Source organism: Lucilia cuprina, chromosome 2 (genome assembly GCF_022045245.1).
Source record: "Lucilia cuprina isolate Lc7/37 chromosome 2, ASM2204524v1, whole genome shotgun sequence".
NCBI classification, from domain to species: Eukaryota; Metazoa; Arthropoda; class Insecta; order Diptera; family Calliphoridae; genus Lucilia; species Lucilia cuprina.
The window spans coordinates 16,522,695-16,537,836 of record NC_060950.1 but is presented as its reverse complement, the minus strand read 5'-3'; the positions used below and the strand labels follow the sequence as shown (position 1 = coordinate 16,537,836).

General features: G+C 28.0%; 2 protein-coding genes across 2 annotated transcripts in view; one reads left to right on the top strand and one right to left on the bottom strand.

Annotated features, from left to right (window-relative positions):
* LOC111683142 (sodium/hydrogen exchanger 3) overlaps positions 1–15,142 on the bottom strand; it is a 40,284-nt gene that overhangs the window by 22,963 nt on the left and 2,179 nt on the right. The window contains exons 3-13 of the mRNA XM_046948333.1: positions 13,887–14,089; positions 10,918–11,038; positions 10,566–10,704; positions 9,671–9,888; positions 9,290–9,582; positions 9,080–9,205; positions 7,352–7,539; positions 3,828–3,966; positions 2,819–2,833; positions 275–331; positions 41–124 (exon numbers count right to left, since the gene is read on the bottom strand). Coding sequence (XP_046804289.1) covers positions 41–124; positions 275–331; positions 2,819–2,833; positions 3,828–3,966; positions 7,352–7,539; positions 9,080–9,205; positions 9,290–9,582; positions 9,671–9,888; positions 10,566–10,704; positions 10,918–11,038; positions 13,887–14,089 — 1,583 coding nt within the window. The remainder of the gene's footprint in view (positions 1–40; positions 125–274; positions 332–2,818; positions 2,834–3,827; positions 3,967–7,351; positions 7,540–9,079; positions 9,206–9,289; positions 9,583–9,670; positions 9,889–10,565; positions 10,705–10,917; positions 11,039–13,886; positions 14,090–15,142) is intronic.
* LOC124419301 (hybrid signal transduction histidine kinase A-like) overlaps positions 11,424–15,142 on the top strand; it is a 19,388-nt gene continuing 15,669 nt past the window's right edge. Inside the window, exon 1 of the mRNA XM_046948012.1 lies at positions 11,424–11,435. The gene's annotated coding sequence lies outside the window, so the exon portion shown is untranslated. The remainder of the gene's footprint in view (positions 11,436–15,142) is intronic.

Below are 15,142 nucleotides of genomic sequence, written 5' to 3'. Positions count from 1 at the left end.
AATTGAAAACTTTAGTTAAGAGAAACAATTGATTTACTACCTTACTAGCACCACGTTTGCTGCGTTTATGATGTTTACGGTCGTTGAACATGCGACGGAAATTCATTTGCATTTTATAATTCACCTAAAATGAAAACAAATCAAATAAATTGATTAATATTAATTTTCAAAATTTTTAAAAATTTGTTTCAATGTAATTTTTTTATATAAATGAACTCGGTGTTTTTCTCTGTGTCTTGACTGGAGTTGAGTGCTTTGTTTGGTTTGTACTCACCTGTGTGGATAGATCTCTGTCATCTACGGCGTGACGGCTATAACTAAGACGACGGTGCTGTAAAAACGAAAACTCAATTTTACTAAAAAATGGCTAACATAAAAATTTGTTTTGTTTTTTAATTGCAAATAAACATTAATTTTTCTTTTTTTTAATAATAGTTCCAAAAATTATTAATAATATTTTTTAAATATTTAATAGACACATATCAAAATTTTTAAAGTGATTTTTTAAAATTCAACTATAAAATTAACATTAAGTGAAAGAGAATAATACAACATGAAGTGATAGCGAAAAGAAATTAATGTTTGAGAAATTTTAAGAATAATCTGGTTCGAAGGACCATGTTTAACAAAAATTATTATAATTTTTGAAACAATATCTAAAACACTAATTTCTTTCACTTTTCTTCTCAAATACAAATTTGATAACATTTATGAGTGTATTATTTATGCTATAAATATTACAATTAAAGCGTTTTTATTTGGTGACCTTCAAAATCGACTTATAAAGTGCTTTATAAAAAAACAACAAAGTGTAGTTATTGCAAAAAAAAGTATTAAAAATAAAAATTGGAACTAAAAATTTTAATTTTAAGAAAAAAATTTTGAAAACATGCAAACTGAAAATCAAATAAATGCAAATTAGAATAAAAACTAAATTTATATACAAAAAAATATATAAACAATTGGCAAGCTTAAAACTTAAAAAATTAAAAACTTAAAAAATTAAAACGCAAAATAATTTCTTTCGCAGTCACAATCTAAACCAATCCGGTCTATAGACAAGACTTGACTGCAATCTAGAATTGCAGACTATAAACTACAAACTAGACCAGATTATAGTCTTTAGTATAATATTGAGTCTAATCTAGTCTATATTCAAGTCTATAGTCTACAGTCTATAGACCAGACTTTATACTACTACTTGACAATCGGCTAAATTGTAGTCCTCTATGGTCGGACTCTTGTCTATAGTTAAGTCTATAGACTAGTATAGTCTTTAGTTAAGTCTATAGGCTAGTATAGTCTTTAGTTAAGTCTACAGACTAGTATTTAATCTAGTCTATAGTCTAGTCTATAGTCTAGTCTATAGTCTAGTCTATAGTCTAGTCTATAGTCTAGTCTATAGTCTAGTCTATAGTCTAGTCTATAGTCTAGTCTATAGTCTAGTCTATAGTCTAGTCTATAGTCTAGTCTATAGTCTAGTCTATACTCTATAGTCTTCAGTAAAGTTTAGTCTATATTCTAGTATATAGATTTTAGTCTAGTCTATAGTCTAGTCAAATGTCTAGTCTATTGTCTAGTCTATAGTCTTGTCTATTGTCTAGTCTATAGTCTAGGATAATGTCTAGTCTATTGTCTAGTCTATTGTCTAGTCTACTGTCTAGTCTACTGTCTAGTCTACTGTCTAGTCTACTGTCTAGTCTACTGTCTAGTCTATTGTCTCGTCTATAGTCTAGTCTATAGTCTAGTCTATAGTCTAGTCTATAGTCAATTCTATAGTCTACAGTAAAATTTAGTCTATATTCTAGTATATAGCATAGTTTTAAGTCTAGTCTACAGTAAATCAATAGTCTATAGTCTAATTTATAATTTAGCCTATAGTCTAGTCTATAGTATAGTCTATATTCTAGTCTATAGTCTAGTCTATTGTATAGTCTAAAGTCTAGTCTATATTCTAGTCTATTGTAGACTAGACAATAAGTCTATAGTCTGGTCTATAGTCTAGTCTGTAGTATAGTCTAGTCTACAGTGAAATCTAGTCTAATTTATAATTCCGTCTATAGTTTAGTCTATTGTCTAGTTTTTAGTCTAGTCTAAAGTCTAATCTAATGTCTTGTCTATAGTCCCGTCTATAGTCTAATATAGTCTATAGTCTAGTCTACAGTCAAGTCCATAGTATAGTCTAAAGTCCAGACATTATACTATAGTCTATTAATTAATTTGTAGACAAATTATCCATATAGACCATATAGCCCAGATTATAGTCCAGACATATCGACAAATATCCTGTAGAAAAAGTTGAAGTTATGAATTTTTTGGTTCGAAGGACCAATTTCTTCAAACAGAACTTCGGTTAGATTTTGTATTGCAGATAAATTGGTTTTAAAATTTTAGATATTTCAAAATAATATTTAGTAGATTTTAGTAAAAGAAAATTATGCAAAATATGTTAGAAAATTAATTAAATTGGAAATAAATTGCAAAAAAAAAAATAATTCAAAGAAATTGCTTTTTGTTAAGAAAAAGAAAATAAAAAATAATTAACAATTATTTTTTTAAGATTAATTAATAAATTTAAGAAAATTTATTACTAAACATCAAGAAGAGAACATTTACAAGAAAGAAATAGATGTTTTTTTTAATAAATTGTTATTTCTTGGTTAATAGAAAACAGGAGAAGAACATAGCAATTTTGGAAGAAGACAAATTAACAAGAACTAAGAAAATAAAAACAATTTGAAAAAAATTAATAAAATATTAAATAGACAACAAAAAAACAAATACAACCAATTTAAATTTTTGTTTGTTTAATTCGTACCATTTGTATAGAGGCCTGGATTTATTTTTATTTTACATACAGAGAAAAGTTTGGTTGTTTTTGTGGAGAAATTTTGAATTTGTTTTCAAAATTTTAAACATTTCGTATAAATTTTTTTATTTTTGAGGTTATAAAGTTGATGAATTGGATGTTGTAAAATTGCACATGGAAAAAAATAAAATAAAATTATTATTATTAAATACAAAGAAGCCAATTAATTGATGTTATAAAAATTATACAAAATTTTTTTTTTGGTAAAAAATAAAAAAATAATTTATAAAAAATAGCGACAAAATGATTTTTAAACAAAAAAAATATTTGTTGTCAAGTTGTTGATAAAGAAGAAAAAAAAAGAGAAAAATATAAATAAAAATAATTAATTTAATATGATTTTAAAGTTTAGCAAAAAGAGGAATAAGAAAAGAAATTTTAATTAAAAATTAAAATAGAAAACTAAATTTAAAAGCTAAAGATAAAAGTGTAAATCTAAAGATAAAGTTTAATTTTTGTATAAATTTGTAGTGGTTTTTGTAAGAAACAACTATAAAGGAATTTTATATAAAGGAAAATTTTTAAAAATATTGATTCAATAAAGAGTTCGTAGGACCATAATTGGGTATGAAGGACCATAATTTAGTTTTCATATTAAAATTCTTTTATAGTTTTTTTTTCAATAAAATTAGAGCTGTGTATATGTGTTTAAACATGTCTAGCTTAAATATTTATGTATAATAGTGTTTAAGGAATTATTTTATTTAAAATTCATTTAAGTTTTTCAATTCCTTAAAATTTTAAAAATTTGAAAAAAATGTTTTCATTAAAACTTAAGAAATAACATAAATTTTTTATCATTACGAACTTTGCATAAAAAATTTAAGTAAAACTTTTTTAATTTACTATGCAAGTCATAAAGTATTGAAATAAAAATTTAAATCAAAAAGAAATTATAATTTAAAAAAATGATTTTAATGAAAATTCTATGCGAGTTCGGCTAATAAGCTATACATACCCGTCTATAAGGTTTCAATTCTTCAGCCAATAAATGATGTATTCTGGCATCGGTAAGATCCTTTTTGGAGGGATTATAATCCAATTCATGCATATCCAAATTACGCGAGCAGGTATTATCCAAATTTGTAAGACTGGGACTAAAGTAGATTTTTGAAGAGAAAATAAAATGCAACAAAGAATTTGTTTATTAATATAGTTACATCACTCAAAATTGAGCCACAACAAAGCTACAGAACAGCTAATTTAATTAATTAATTAATAATTATTTACAATAGTTGTAAAAAAAGTATTTGTGATAAATTTAAAAATTTTTCTTAAAAATTTCAATTATTAGTTAGAAAAAAAGAAAAAAATAATAATAATTCTACTTAAATTAGATTTGTTGTACTCTTTTATATACGTATTAATACCCAGGAAAATTTAAAAAAATGTTCAAACTAATTCTAAAACCGGTCACAGATAATTTTGTTCTCAATTCAAAATTTCACTTTAAAGTAGAATATGTCAAACACAAATCAAAATCACAATATTTTTCTGGGTTTTAAACATTAAAAAATTAATAATTAAATAATAAACTACTTGCTATTACGTAAATAAATCTAAAAGTAAACGAATTTTAGAAAATTCAGTGCAGTTTTTTTATGTTAATTTTTTTTTAATTTAATGTTAGTATTGATTGTTAATTATTTTCAAATTAATATGGCAAACAAAATTTTTCCTTTCGTATTTTATCTGGGTAAAAACTATTGTGAATTATGTTTTGTGCATTCACAATAGTTCAATGTATGCGTAGCATATGCAAACTAATAACAAAATTCTTTCAAAAAATTAACTAGAACCAAACTACAAGTAAACTAGAATTTATCTACAACTGAACTGGAACTGAACTAGAACTCCTCAACTGGAACTGAACTAGAACTTTACTAGAACTGAACTAAATTTTAACTACAAACGAATTAGATTTGAACTAGAACTGAACTAATACTGAACTAGTACTGAACTAGTACTGAACTAGAACTGAACTAGAACTGAACTAGAACTGAACTAGAACTGAACTAAAACTTTACTGGAACTGAACTAGAAACGAACTAGAATTGTACAAGAACTGATCTAGAACTAAGCCAGAACTGAACTAGAACTGAACTAGAACTAAACTAGAACTGAACTAGAACTGAACTAGAACTGAACTAGAACTGAACTAGAACTGAACTAGAACTGAACTAGAACTGAACTAGAACTGAACTAGAACTGAACTAGAACTGAACTAGAACTGAACTAGAACTGAACTAGAACTGAACTAGAACTGAACTAGAACTGAACTAGAACTGAACTAGAACTGAACTAGAACTGAACTAGAACTGAACTAGAACTGAACTAGAACTGAACTAGAACTGAACTAGAACTGAACTAGAACTGAACAGAACTGAACTAGAACTGAACTAGAACTGAACTAGAACTGAACTAGAACTGAACTAGAACTGAACTAGAACTGAACTAGAACTGAACTAGAACTGAACTAGAACTGAACTAGAACTGAACTAGAACTGAACTAGAACTGAACTAGAACTGAACTAGAACTGAACTAGAACTGAACTAGAACTGAACTAGAACTGAACCAGAACTGAACTAGAACTGAACTAGAACTGAACTAGAACTGAACTAGAACTGAACTAGAACTGAACTAGAACTGAACTTGAACTGAACTAAAACTTTACTGGAACTGAATTAGAACTGAACTAGAATTGTACAAGAACTGATCTAGCACTAAGCGATGTTATAAAACTAAACTTTCGAATTTCCCCTAATACTTAGTTTACTGATATATCAAATTCTTTCTAAACACATGACAAATTAACGGTAAATCCTCCATTTCCCAAACAATGTTTAAAGTAATTTGTTGCTAAAAACAAAATAATTCCTCTTGTTGGTATTAAATGTCAAATCATTATACCCTACACCACTATAGTGGGGAGGGTATTATACGTTTGTGCTGATGTTTGTAACATACAAAAATATTGGTCCAATACCCACCTTAAAGTATACCGATCGATTCAGAATCATTTTTTGAGTCGATTAAGACATGTCCGTCCGTCCGTCCGTCCGTCTGTCCGGCTGGCTGGCTGGCTGTCCATGTAAACCTTGTGCGCAAGGTACAGGCCGCAATTTTCAAGATAATTTGATGAAATTTGGACCAAGCATGTTTTTTGGCACAAGGACGAAGCCTATTGAAAATGGTTGAAATCAGTCCATTATTTCACCTAGCCCCCATACAACCGTACCTCCCGATTTGAACTTTTTATGCTATAATTACGCCAAATATTCTGCTATCTCTCTAAAAATTGGCACAAATAAGTTTTATATAAGTATAAATGATACTGCAGATTTTCGTAAGGATCGGCCTATATTTGACCCTAGCCCCCATACAAACCCCCCTTCAAAAAATGACTTAAACGTCTAAAATTGACTTGTAACCATTTGTATCGCAATGAAACTCAACAAAACTAACTGTTATTTAGAAATATATCCTTTTCCCAAATTTACCGAGGATCGGCCCATATTTGACCTATATAAAGCCTCATTTAGAAATTTTAGTTTTTTATCAATAAATGGCTTAAATATTTTGGAATTATGGTAATATTCAATATAAAAGTTTCTTTACAAAAAATAAAAATTGTATAAAAGTAAAAATTGTAAAAATATACTCATGGTGTAGGGTATTATATGGTCGGCCATGCCCGACTATACTTTCCTACTTGTTTTTTAAATGTTGTTTTATAAATTCCATTAGAAGATAGTTTTTCATTTGACACTAATGTAAGTATTTGATTGACATGACATTAATTGTGCTCGAGTGTGTAGTGGAAATTGTTAAGTATAATGTAAACAAATTATAAATAATATAATTTATATAAGATTGTATATATAGTTGAAATATATACTAAAAGAAAAAATAATAAAAAAACATTCATGTTAGTAGTCTTGATAGAGATTATAAGAAAGGGTTGTTTAAGACATTAAAATATTGTTCATGCTTTAGGGTTACACAGTTAAAAAGGAATAAATTTATAATAAAAACTTAATAAGATCAATTATGATCGTCAAATCATCTGATCTTTAAATAAATTTATTATGTCTATCGAAAGTTTTTATAGCTTGAAACAGTTATTAAGTTGAATTTTTTAACTTGAACTATAAATTTACTCCTTTTAATTTCTATATTTGTTTATGTTTATAAATTTAGTGTAAGTTAAAATAATTTATATGTTAGTTGTTATTATTATTTTTATAAAAAATAATAAATTTCCAAAACTAGACTCAAAAATCTTGAAAACATTCCTGACTTTAAAAAGATCTAGAAGATCATTAGTTAAAAAAAACATACAACATGCACTTGTTTTTATACGTTGGGTATGGGAAACATTTTCTCTTGTCAACTCAAACAAAAGTGTGTCTGTCAACTTAAGAAAAAACCAACCCAACCTTTGAGGGAAGAAACAAATAAATTGTCTAAAATTCGTTTACCAGGTTGTATAAATAGTTGGCGGTGCCCACCTTCCACCAATACAATTATTGGTGTAATTTCTAAATAAGGCACTCATTGATTCTGTGCCCGTTATTTGACCAATTGTTGAGGGATTACGACGCATTACTTCGATAGCATCACGCATGGTTAATTTCGAATAGGTTTCAATAATTTTTGGTTCGGCACCCTGGAAAGTAGGAAAGAAATATTAAATGGAATAAAGAAATCATTTAAAAAAAACATAAACTAATTTAATTAAATAATTAAATAAATCTTAAGAATAAATCCCACCCTTTTTCTTAAACTTGAATTTTTTTGTATTTTACTTATAGTCCTTCTTCATCCTCATCGTCTTCTTGATTTCTTTGTCTTAATCTGTAACTGAAATTCTCTTGAGAGGATTGTCTACGTTCTCTACGCCTCTCGGCGGCCGCTTGACGTTCTCTTTGCTTTATTTTTTCGGTATATTGCTGCATAGGTATATGATCCAATAGGAATGAATCTTTTTCAAGCTAAAGAAGCAAGGATGATAGAAAAAATTATCCATTTCGAAACCCCACAGCAATGCACTTTAATAGCTAGCCAGACTTTTGACTAAACTATATGCTAGTCTATAGACCTGACTGCAGACTAAACCATAGACTAGACTATATACTGGACTATGATTAAAGACAAGACTAGATGCTAGACTAAATTCGAGGTTATAGCCTAGGTCCAGACTGTGGACTAGATTAAAATCTAATCTATACACTAGATAGACTAGACTTGATATAGCCCAAACTATAAAGTATGGGCCAGAGATACAAGCCGATGTAAAATGATCGGCGGCGCAATTATTTCAGGTCGGCGGCTTATTATAGAAAATATCGGTGGCGACTAAATTGTCGTCCCAATTTAAACGTTTCTTCAGAAATTGACCTTATAAGCGTTTATTATATTGAAAAATCTCTGTATAATAGTCTGTTATATAGAAACCTGTCTCTATATAAGTTTTTTTGTGCAGAAAAATGAGTATTTATAGTAGTTTTCACAATTTTAATATTAGCATAATATTATGTGGCAACACTTTTCAATTTGCAATAATAATTTAAAATAGTGGCAACTCCGTTCAAAATGGTGAATTTATTTTCCGAAATACATGTGTTTTTCCAATCATTATCAGCTGCTACGTTTAAGCCGGCTTAACTTTTGAGCCAAAAGAAGACGGCGGCAGCGCGGCTTCAAAAAATATTATCGGCGGCCCGCCGCCGCCGGTTTGAGCCGTTTCGACTTATATCTCTGGTATAGGCCTGACTTTGGACTATAGTTCAGAATATAAATAAACCATTGTTCAGACTACTGACTAGACTATAGTCTAGATAGTCTAGACAACTAACTAGACTACAATCTAGACTAACGATTAGACAATATTCAAGACTATAAACTGGACTCTAGTTAAGTCCAGAGACTACAGGTTCACATTATCGCATTATAAACTTAAGTCTAGATCATAAACAAGAATTGCTATAGTCCAGACTCTCATTTAAAGTTTAGACCCTTATCTATAGTCCATACACTCATCTATAGTCTAGGCTATAAAATTGTACTATGTTTGGGTTGCGTTTCCAAAAGTTTGTGAAAAATCACAAAACCTAAACAAAATTTAATTTAAAACTAAGGGGATTTATATAACTTCCCCACGTTTCCTAAAATTTTCCAAAAACCAAAAATCTTCACTATGCACTCACCTTAAGATCTCTTATCAACAGAGGACGTATAAAACGATTGTCGAAACGTTTGAATTTATCACGGACATTGTAATTGCCAGTTTTACCAATAATATCCTCAATGCCAGCCATTAAATGATCCATAAACTAAAAGTCACCAAACAAAAACAAATAAATATATTAATATTCAATTTCAAAGCTTTAAACAAATAAAACAATCAATCTACTTACTCTTTCATGTATACGTTCATTCATGGTGGGTTTACGTTTATTCGCACGTTTAACATTTAAAATTTTAACGAGCGGCTTAATGGTGATGCCCTGTACGAATACGGTAAAGTATATCACAGCAATGGTAGTGGTAACAAACATATTCTTTGTAGGCACAACACGTTCATCGATTAACAGAACCAGGGCAAAGGCAACGGCACCACGTAAACCACCATATGACATAACGAATTGATCGACACGAGATAGTTTATGTAGACGGAAACGATTTGCTATGGCGGATAGGACAATGACACCTGGGCAATACAGTAATAGTGTTAAAAATTAAGTTACACATTCATTTTATAAATAGAACATTTTTTTACGAAAAGGTTCTTCACTTACCTACAACTCTAAAGAATGAACAGAACAATATGGTTAATAGAACAAACCAGGTATTCCATACATGATTATTATTGACGGTGGCTACACCCAAGAACATAAATATAACAGTTTCCGAGGAACTTGATATCATTTTTAATGCATATTTAACGGTTGTATGCGATTTTTGTGATATATTCGATTCGACATAATTTTTCATGGTAATACCGCAGAACGTAATACTGAAAGGATAAAAAGGAAAAATTTAATTTTTCTTTGTATTTAACAGAAAATAACTAAAAAGAACTTGAATATAACCTGAACAGAACTAAAATATGATCAGAACATTACTAAAATAGAACTATAAAAAACTAGAACAGAACCAGAACTAGAACAGAACTTGAACAAAACTAGAACAGAACTAGAACAGAACTAGAACAGAACAGAACAGAACTAGAACAGAACTAGAACAGAACTAGAACAGAACTAGAACAGAACTAAAACAGAACTAGAACAGAACTAGAACAGAACTAGAACAGAACTAGAACAGAACTAGAACAGAACTAGAACAGAACTAGAACATAACTAGAACAGAACTAGAACAGAACTAAAACAGAACTAGAACTGAACTAAAACTGAACTAGAACAGAACTAAACTGGACCTTGAACTGAACTAGATTTTAAAAAGAACTGAACTAGAAATAAACTAAACTATTGTTCAGACTATAGAAATAAGTTCAGATTACAGTCCAGACTATAGTTTAGACAAAAGTTCATACTACATAACAAACTTCTGTCCTGACTATAGTGTGCTCATAAGATTTAAAGAAATTTATTTCCTACCGAACAAATTTCCACTTTCATTTCCGTAATTATTATGAAAAAAAAGAAAAACAAATTTATACATTTAAATACTTACGCTAAAATACCACTCATATGGAATATTTCAGCATTTAGATATGCTAAATATGCCATGACAAAGATAAAGATGGGTTCTATTACACGCACGTGATCGGTGAAACGTGTTACCAAACCAGTCAGGAAGCCCCAAATAATACCTGTAATCAAACACAAGAAAAAAAAGCAATAGTATGTGAAAAAAAATGAAGCAAAACAAACGACTAGACAAACGTGATAAATAATAATATTAATTATAGTCTGGATTGTGGTTTGACAAGAGACAATATGTATTATCATCATCATTATCATTATCACCATCATTATATTATGTAAAAACATCAGTTGTTTAGTCAGAGTTAGAAGACATTTACCAATAACAGTACCGCCAATTGCCACCACAAAGAATGAGCCGACACCATTGACAACATCTTGAGCTATAATTTCCGATATACCGATGTGATTATAAACTTCCATCATATGATACATGACGACCTTTAAAATTAAAGATAAAAATTAAAATTTTATAATTAATGGGATTGATATAATATAAAAGGAAATGTTAAAAAAATTTAATAAAAAATATTTAAATCTTTAAATTTAATTTAATTCTATATTTTTAAGAACCCCAACTTTAAGTCATATTTGTTTTAACAATATTCAAATATTTTATAAAATCCCCTTAAAATATCTTTATAAACATTCAAATACCATAACAAAAAGTTTAAATCAAAAGTATTAACTAAAGTCTGAAAACAAAATCTATAAAAGTTATTTAATGGATTTTTAATACAATTTCCAATAATAAAAAAAGAAATATTATTTTTTAATTTAAATGTATTAAAGTCTCTCAATGCAAGCAGCAAATACTTTATAAAAATAAGATATTAATGTCTTTTAAACAAAAAAAAATACAAATAACAAGTAAATAATATATTAAGAATTTTTCATATTGAAATATAAAAAAATGTTAATATCAGCAAAAAAATAACCTTGAAATATTTCATTTTACCAAATAAAAAAAAAACATAAAATTCTACTTAACAGGACTTAAGAAGGTGCATGATTTTAACCTCACAACCCCATTAATATGATCAAAAAAAAAAAAAAACATTAAATAAAATGGTAATAAGAACAAAATATAACACACATAAATGTCAATATGAAATATGTTTTAAGAAATCATATTTCTTTTGGCGTATACAATAAAAAGCTCTAAAAAACAGTTAAGTTTAAAAAACTAGGTAAAGTCTTGTCGTATCAGAAGTCATATGACTTTAAAACTGTTGTATAAGTTGGAAAAACTTCTAAAAATTAGCTTTATTATGGAAATTTTAAATTTTCTTAATATTTTTCATAATTTAGTATATCTATATTTTTGCTCCCAACTGCAATTGTTTTAGTAAGGTAAAAGTTTAAACATTAATGCATGTGTTTTTATACATTTTCCTAAAGATCAATCAAAATTCTTTTTAACACACAAATTCACATACAAACATACATACATTCAGATATTGCATTCTTCTAGACTTGTAATTTCAATAACTTTCAGTGCTAAATGTCAAAATGAGGTTAAATAAACAGTGTGGTGCAAAACAAAATCAGTTTTCGATTAATAGTATGTTCATTTTAACAAAACAAGGAATAACTAACTAACTAACTAATTAACTAACTAACTAACTAACTAACTAACTAACTAACTAACTAACTAACTAACTAACTAACTAACTAACTAACTAACCAACTAACTAACTAACTCATTTAGTTCTTAAATAGTTTCAAGTTTGAATATCTTTTAACTTGAATAGCTTTCAGCTTGAATTGCTTTAAGCTTGAATAGTTTTAAGCTTGAATAGCTTTATGCTTGAATAACGTTAAGCTTGAATAGTTTTAAGCTTAAATAGATTCAAGCTTGAATTACCTCAAGCTTGACTAGCTTTAAGCTTGAGAAGCTTTAAGCTCGAGTAGTTTTAAGCTCGAGTAGTTTTAAGATTGAACAGCTTTAAGCATGAATAGCTTTGAGCTTGACTAGCTTTAAGCTTGAATAGCATTAAGCTTGAATAGCATTAAGCTTGAATAGCTTTATGCTTGAAAAGCTTTAAGCTTGAATAGCTTTAAGCTTGAATAGCTTTAAGCTTGAATAGCTTTCAGCTGAAAAGCTTTGAACTTGAATTGTTTTAAGCTTGAATTACTTTAAGCTTGAATAGCTTTGGGCGTGCATTTTAGTTGTTTTAATCGTCCATAGCTCTATGCTACTTTAAGTGTTAATAGCTCTAAGTTACTTTATGCGTGCATGGCTCTAAGTTACTTTAAGCGTACAAATCTCGACGTTACTTTAACAGTTACTTCATGCGTGTCCAGCTCTACATTGTTTTAAATGGCTTTGAGCATTAAAAAACTTTAAATTGTTTAAGCTAAAAACGCATTTAAGCTTTCTATAAATTTAAGCTTTTAATGGCTGAAAGCTTCTAATATTTTTAAATAATTATACACTTTCAATAGCTTTAAGCTTTCAATAGCATTGCATTGATTTAATATATTTAAATAATCATACACTTTTAATACCTTTAAGCTTTTAATGGCTTTGGATTGCTTCGAGCTTTTGAAGCTTTTAATATCTTTAAGCATTTAATAGTTTTTAATAACTTTATGCTTTAGCTTTTAAGCTTTTAATCGTTTTTGAATAGCTTTATGTATTGCATAGTTTTAAGCGTGTAATAACTTTAAATAATAGCATTGAGCTTTTAACAGCATTGATTAAATTTAAATTCCGAAATTTTGAATTGTTTAAAATTTTCATTAGCTTTAAGCATTGAATAGTTTTAAGCTTTAAATTGTTTATGGTTATAAAGATTTGAGCTTTGAATATAAGTTTTTTAAATAGTTTTAATCGGCATTTTTAAGGTAGTAGCTATTAATTATTTTAATATTGAAAAGCTAAATCTATTTTTTGCATAGCTTTAAAAAATGTTAGTTTTAAGGCCTGTCCACTAAAGACGGGCCGATGAATCAGGAACATATACATATTGTTTAGTATGTTTGTTCCAACTTTCCTTGAAAAAAAAACTATTGAAATTATTTTTTACAAAATTTCTTTTGAACTTTACTGTCATACAATAGGCAGACAATAAATATGCGAAAGAAATTTCTTCAAAGGTTAACATAATGATACTCAAACCTACTTTTCTCATCAACAACGAAAATATCAAAAAATGAAAAAAATCTAACATACAATTGAACTAAAGATGACATAGATTGATAGGTCATTATTTGTTTTTTTCAACCTCCAATTAAAACAAAAGATTTAAAATCATTAATTTTTTTCCCTATATATATAACTTACCGTAACAGCATCATTAAGTAATGATTCACCAAAGACAACGATATACAAAATTTCATTGACATGAATTTCTTCAAAGACAGCCAACACAGCCACAGGATCCACAGCCGATATAAGAGAGGCAAAGATAAATGTTTCCAATAATTTGGGAGTTTCAGCTTCACTTCCATAAATACCACTCAGACCACAGGCATACAATGAACCACCTATTTTCGAGAACCAAAAGAAGAAAAAAGATAACAATTAAATAATCTCATTGTACGGTTTTTTTCCTTTCTGGAAATATTGAAGAATAAAATTAATGACAAAAACAACAAACCAAACGATATACGAGACAAACTGCGTCATAATGTTATACAACGTAGGGTTTCCTTTATTAAACATGTCACATGTTTGTAACACAAAAAAAATACGTAAGCAAATAGAAATAGAAAAAAAAACCTAAATCTATGTATTATATCCTTGTGACATTTAAATGGGACAAATACATACAAACATATGTATATCAGTTAGTATTTTTTATATAGGGGCAATTAACAATATCGATGATTTTCTTGAAAAAAAATAAAACAAAAATTTAAAACTCAAACACAAACAACAACTACAATATGTAAGTTTAAACCCTATATACCAGCTTTAATACAATTTTTAAAATTTCGCCTAAAAAATCCTTTATTCCAAAACGCAAGACTGTTTGAACCTAATCACCATATGTCCCAACAACAATGTCAGGACCGCACAATTTGTAAATAGAAAAATAATATTCAATAAAAATTGTGCTACTCATGTTACCAACAACCATTATTTCTACCATCATCATTACATTGTCTTGTTGTGCAACATAAATAAGTAAATTTATCACAAACATTTATTTTTTATTTATTTATTTACAATGACGCATTCCTTTATACAATTATTTATATAATTGTTAATATTTTTATATTTTTTGTAAAAAAAAATTTAACATCATTATTTGCAAGACGACAGCGGGAGACAACTTTATTTAGATAGAAAAAAATGGTGAAGAGACTTGTTATGCAGGATATTTGTAACCCAGCGAACAATTTAGTGAAGCAAATACAGAACAAAAACTAAACAAGATCTGAAACTTAATTAAACTAGAACTAAATTGAACAGGAACTTAACTAGAACAGAACAGAACTAGAACAGAACTAGAACAGAACTAGAACAGAACTAGAACAGAACTAGAACAGAACTAGAACAGAACTAGAACAGAACTAGAACAGAAATAGAACAGA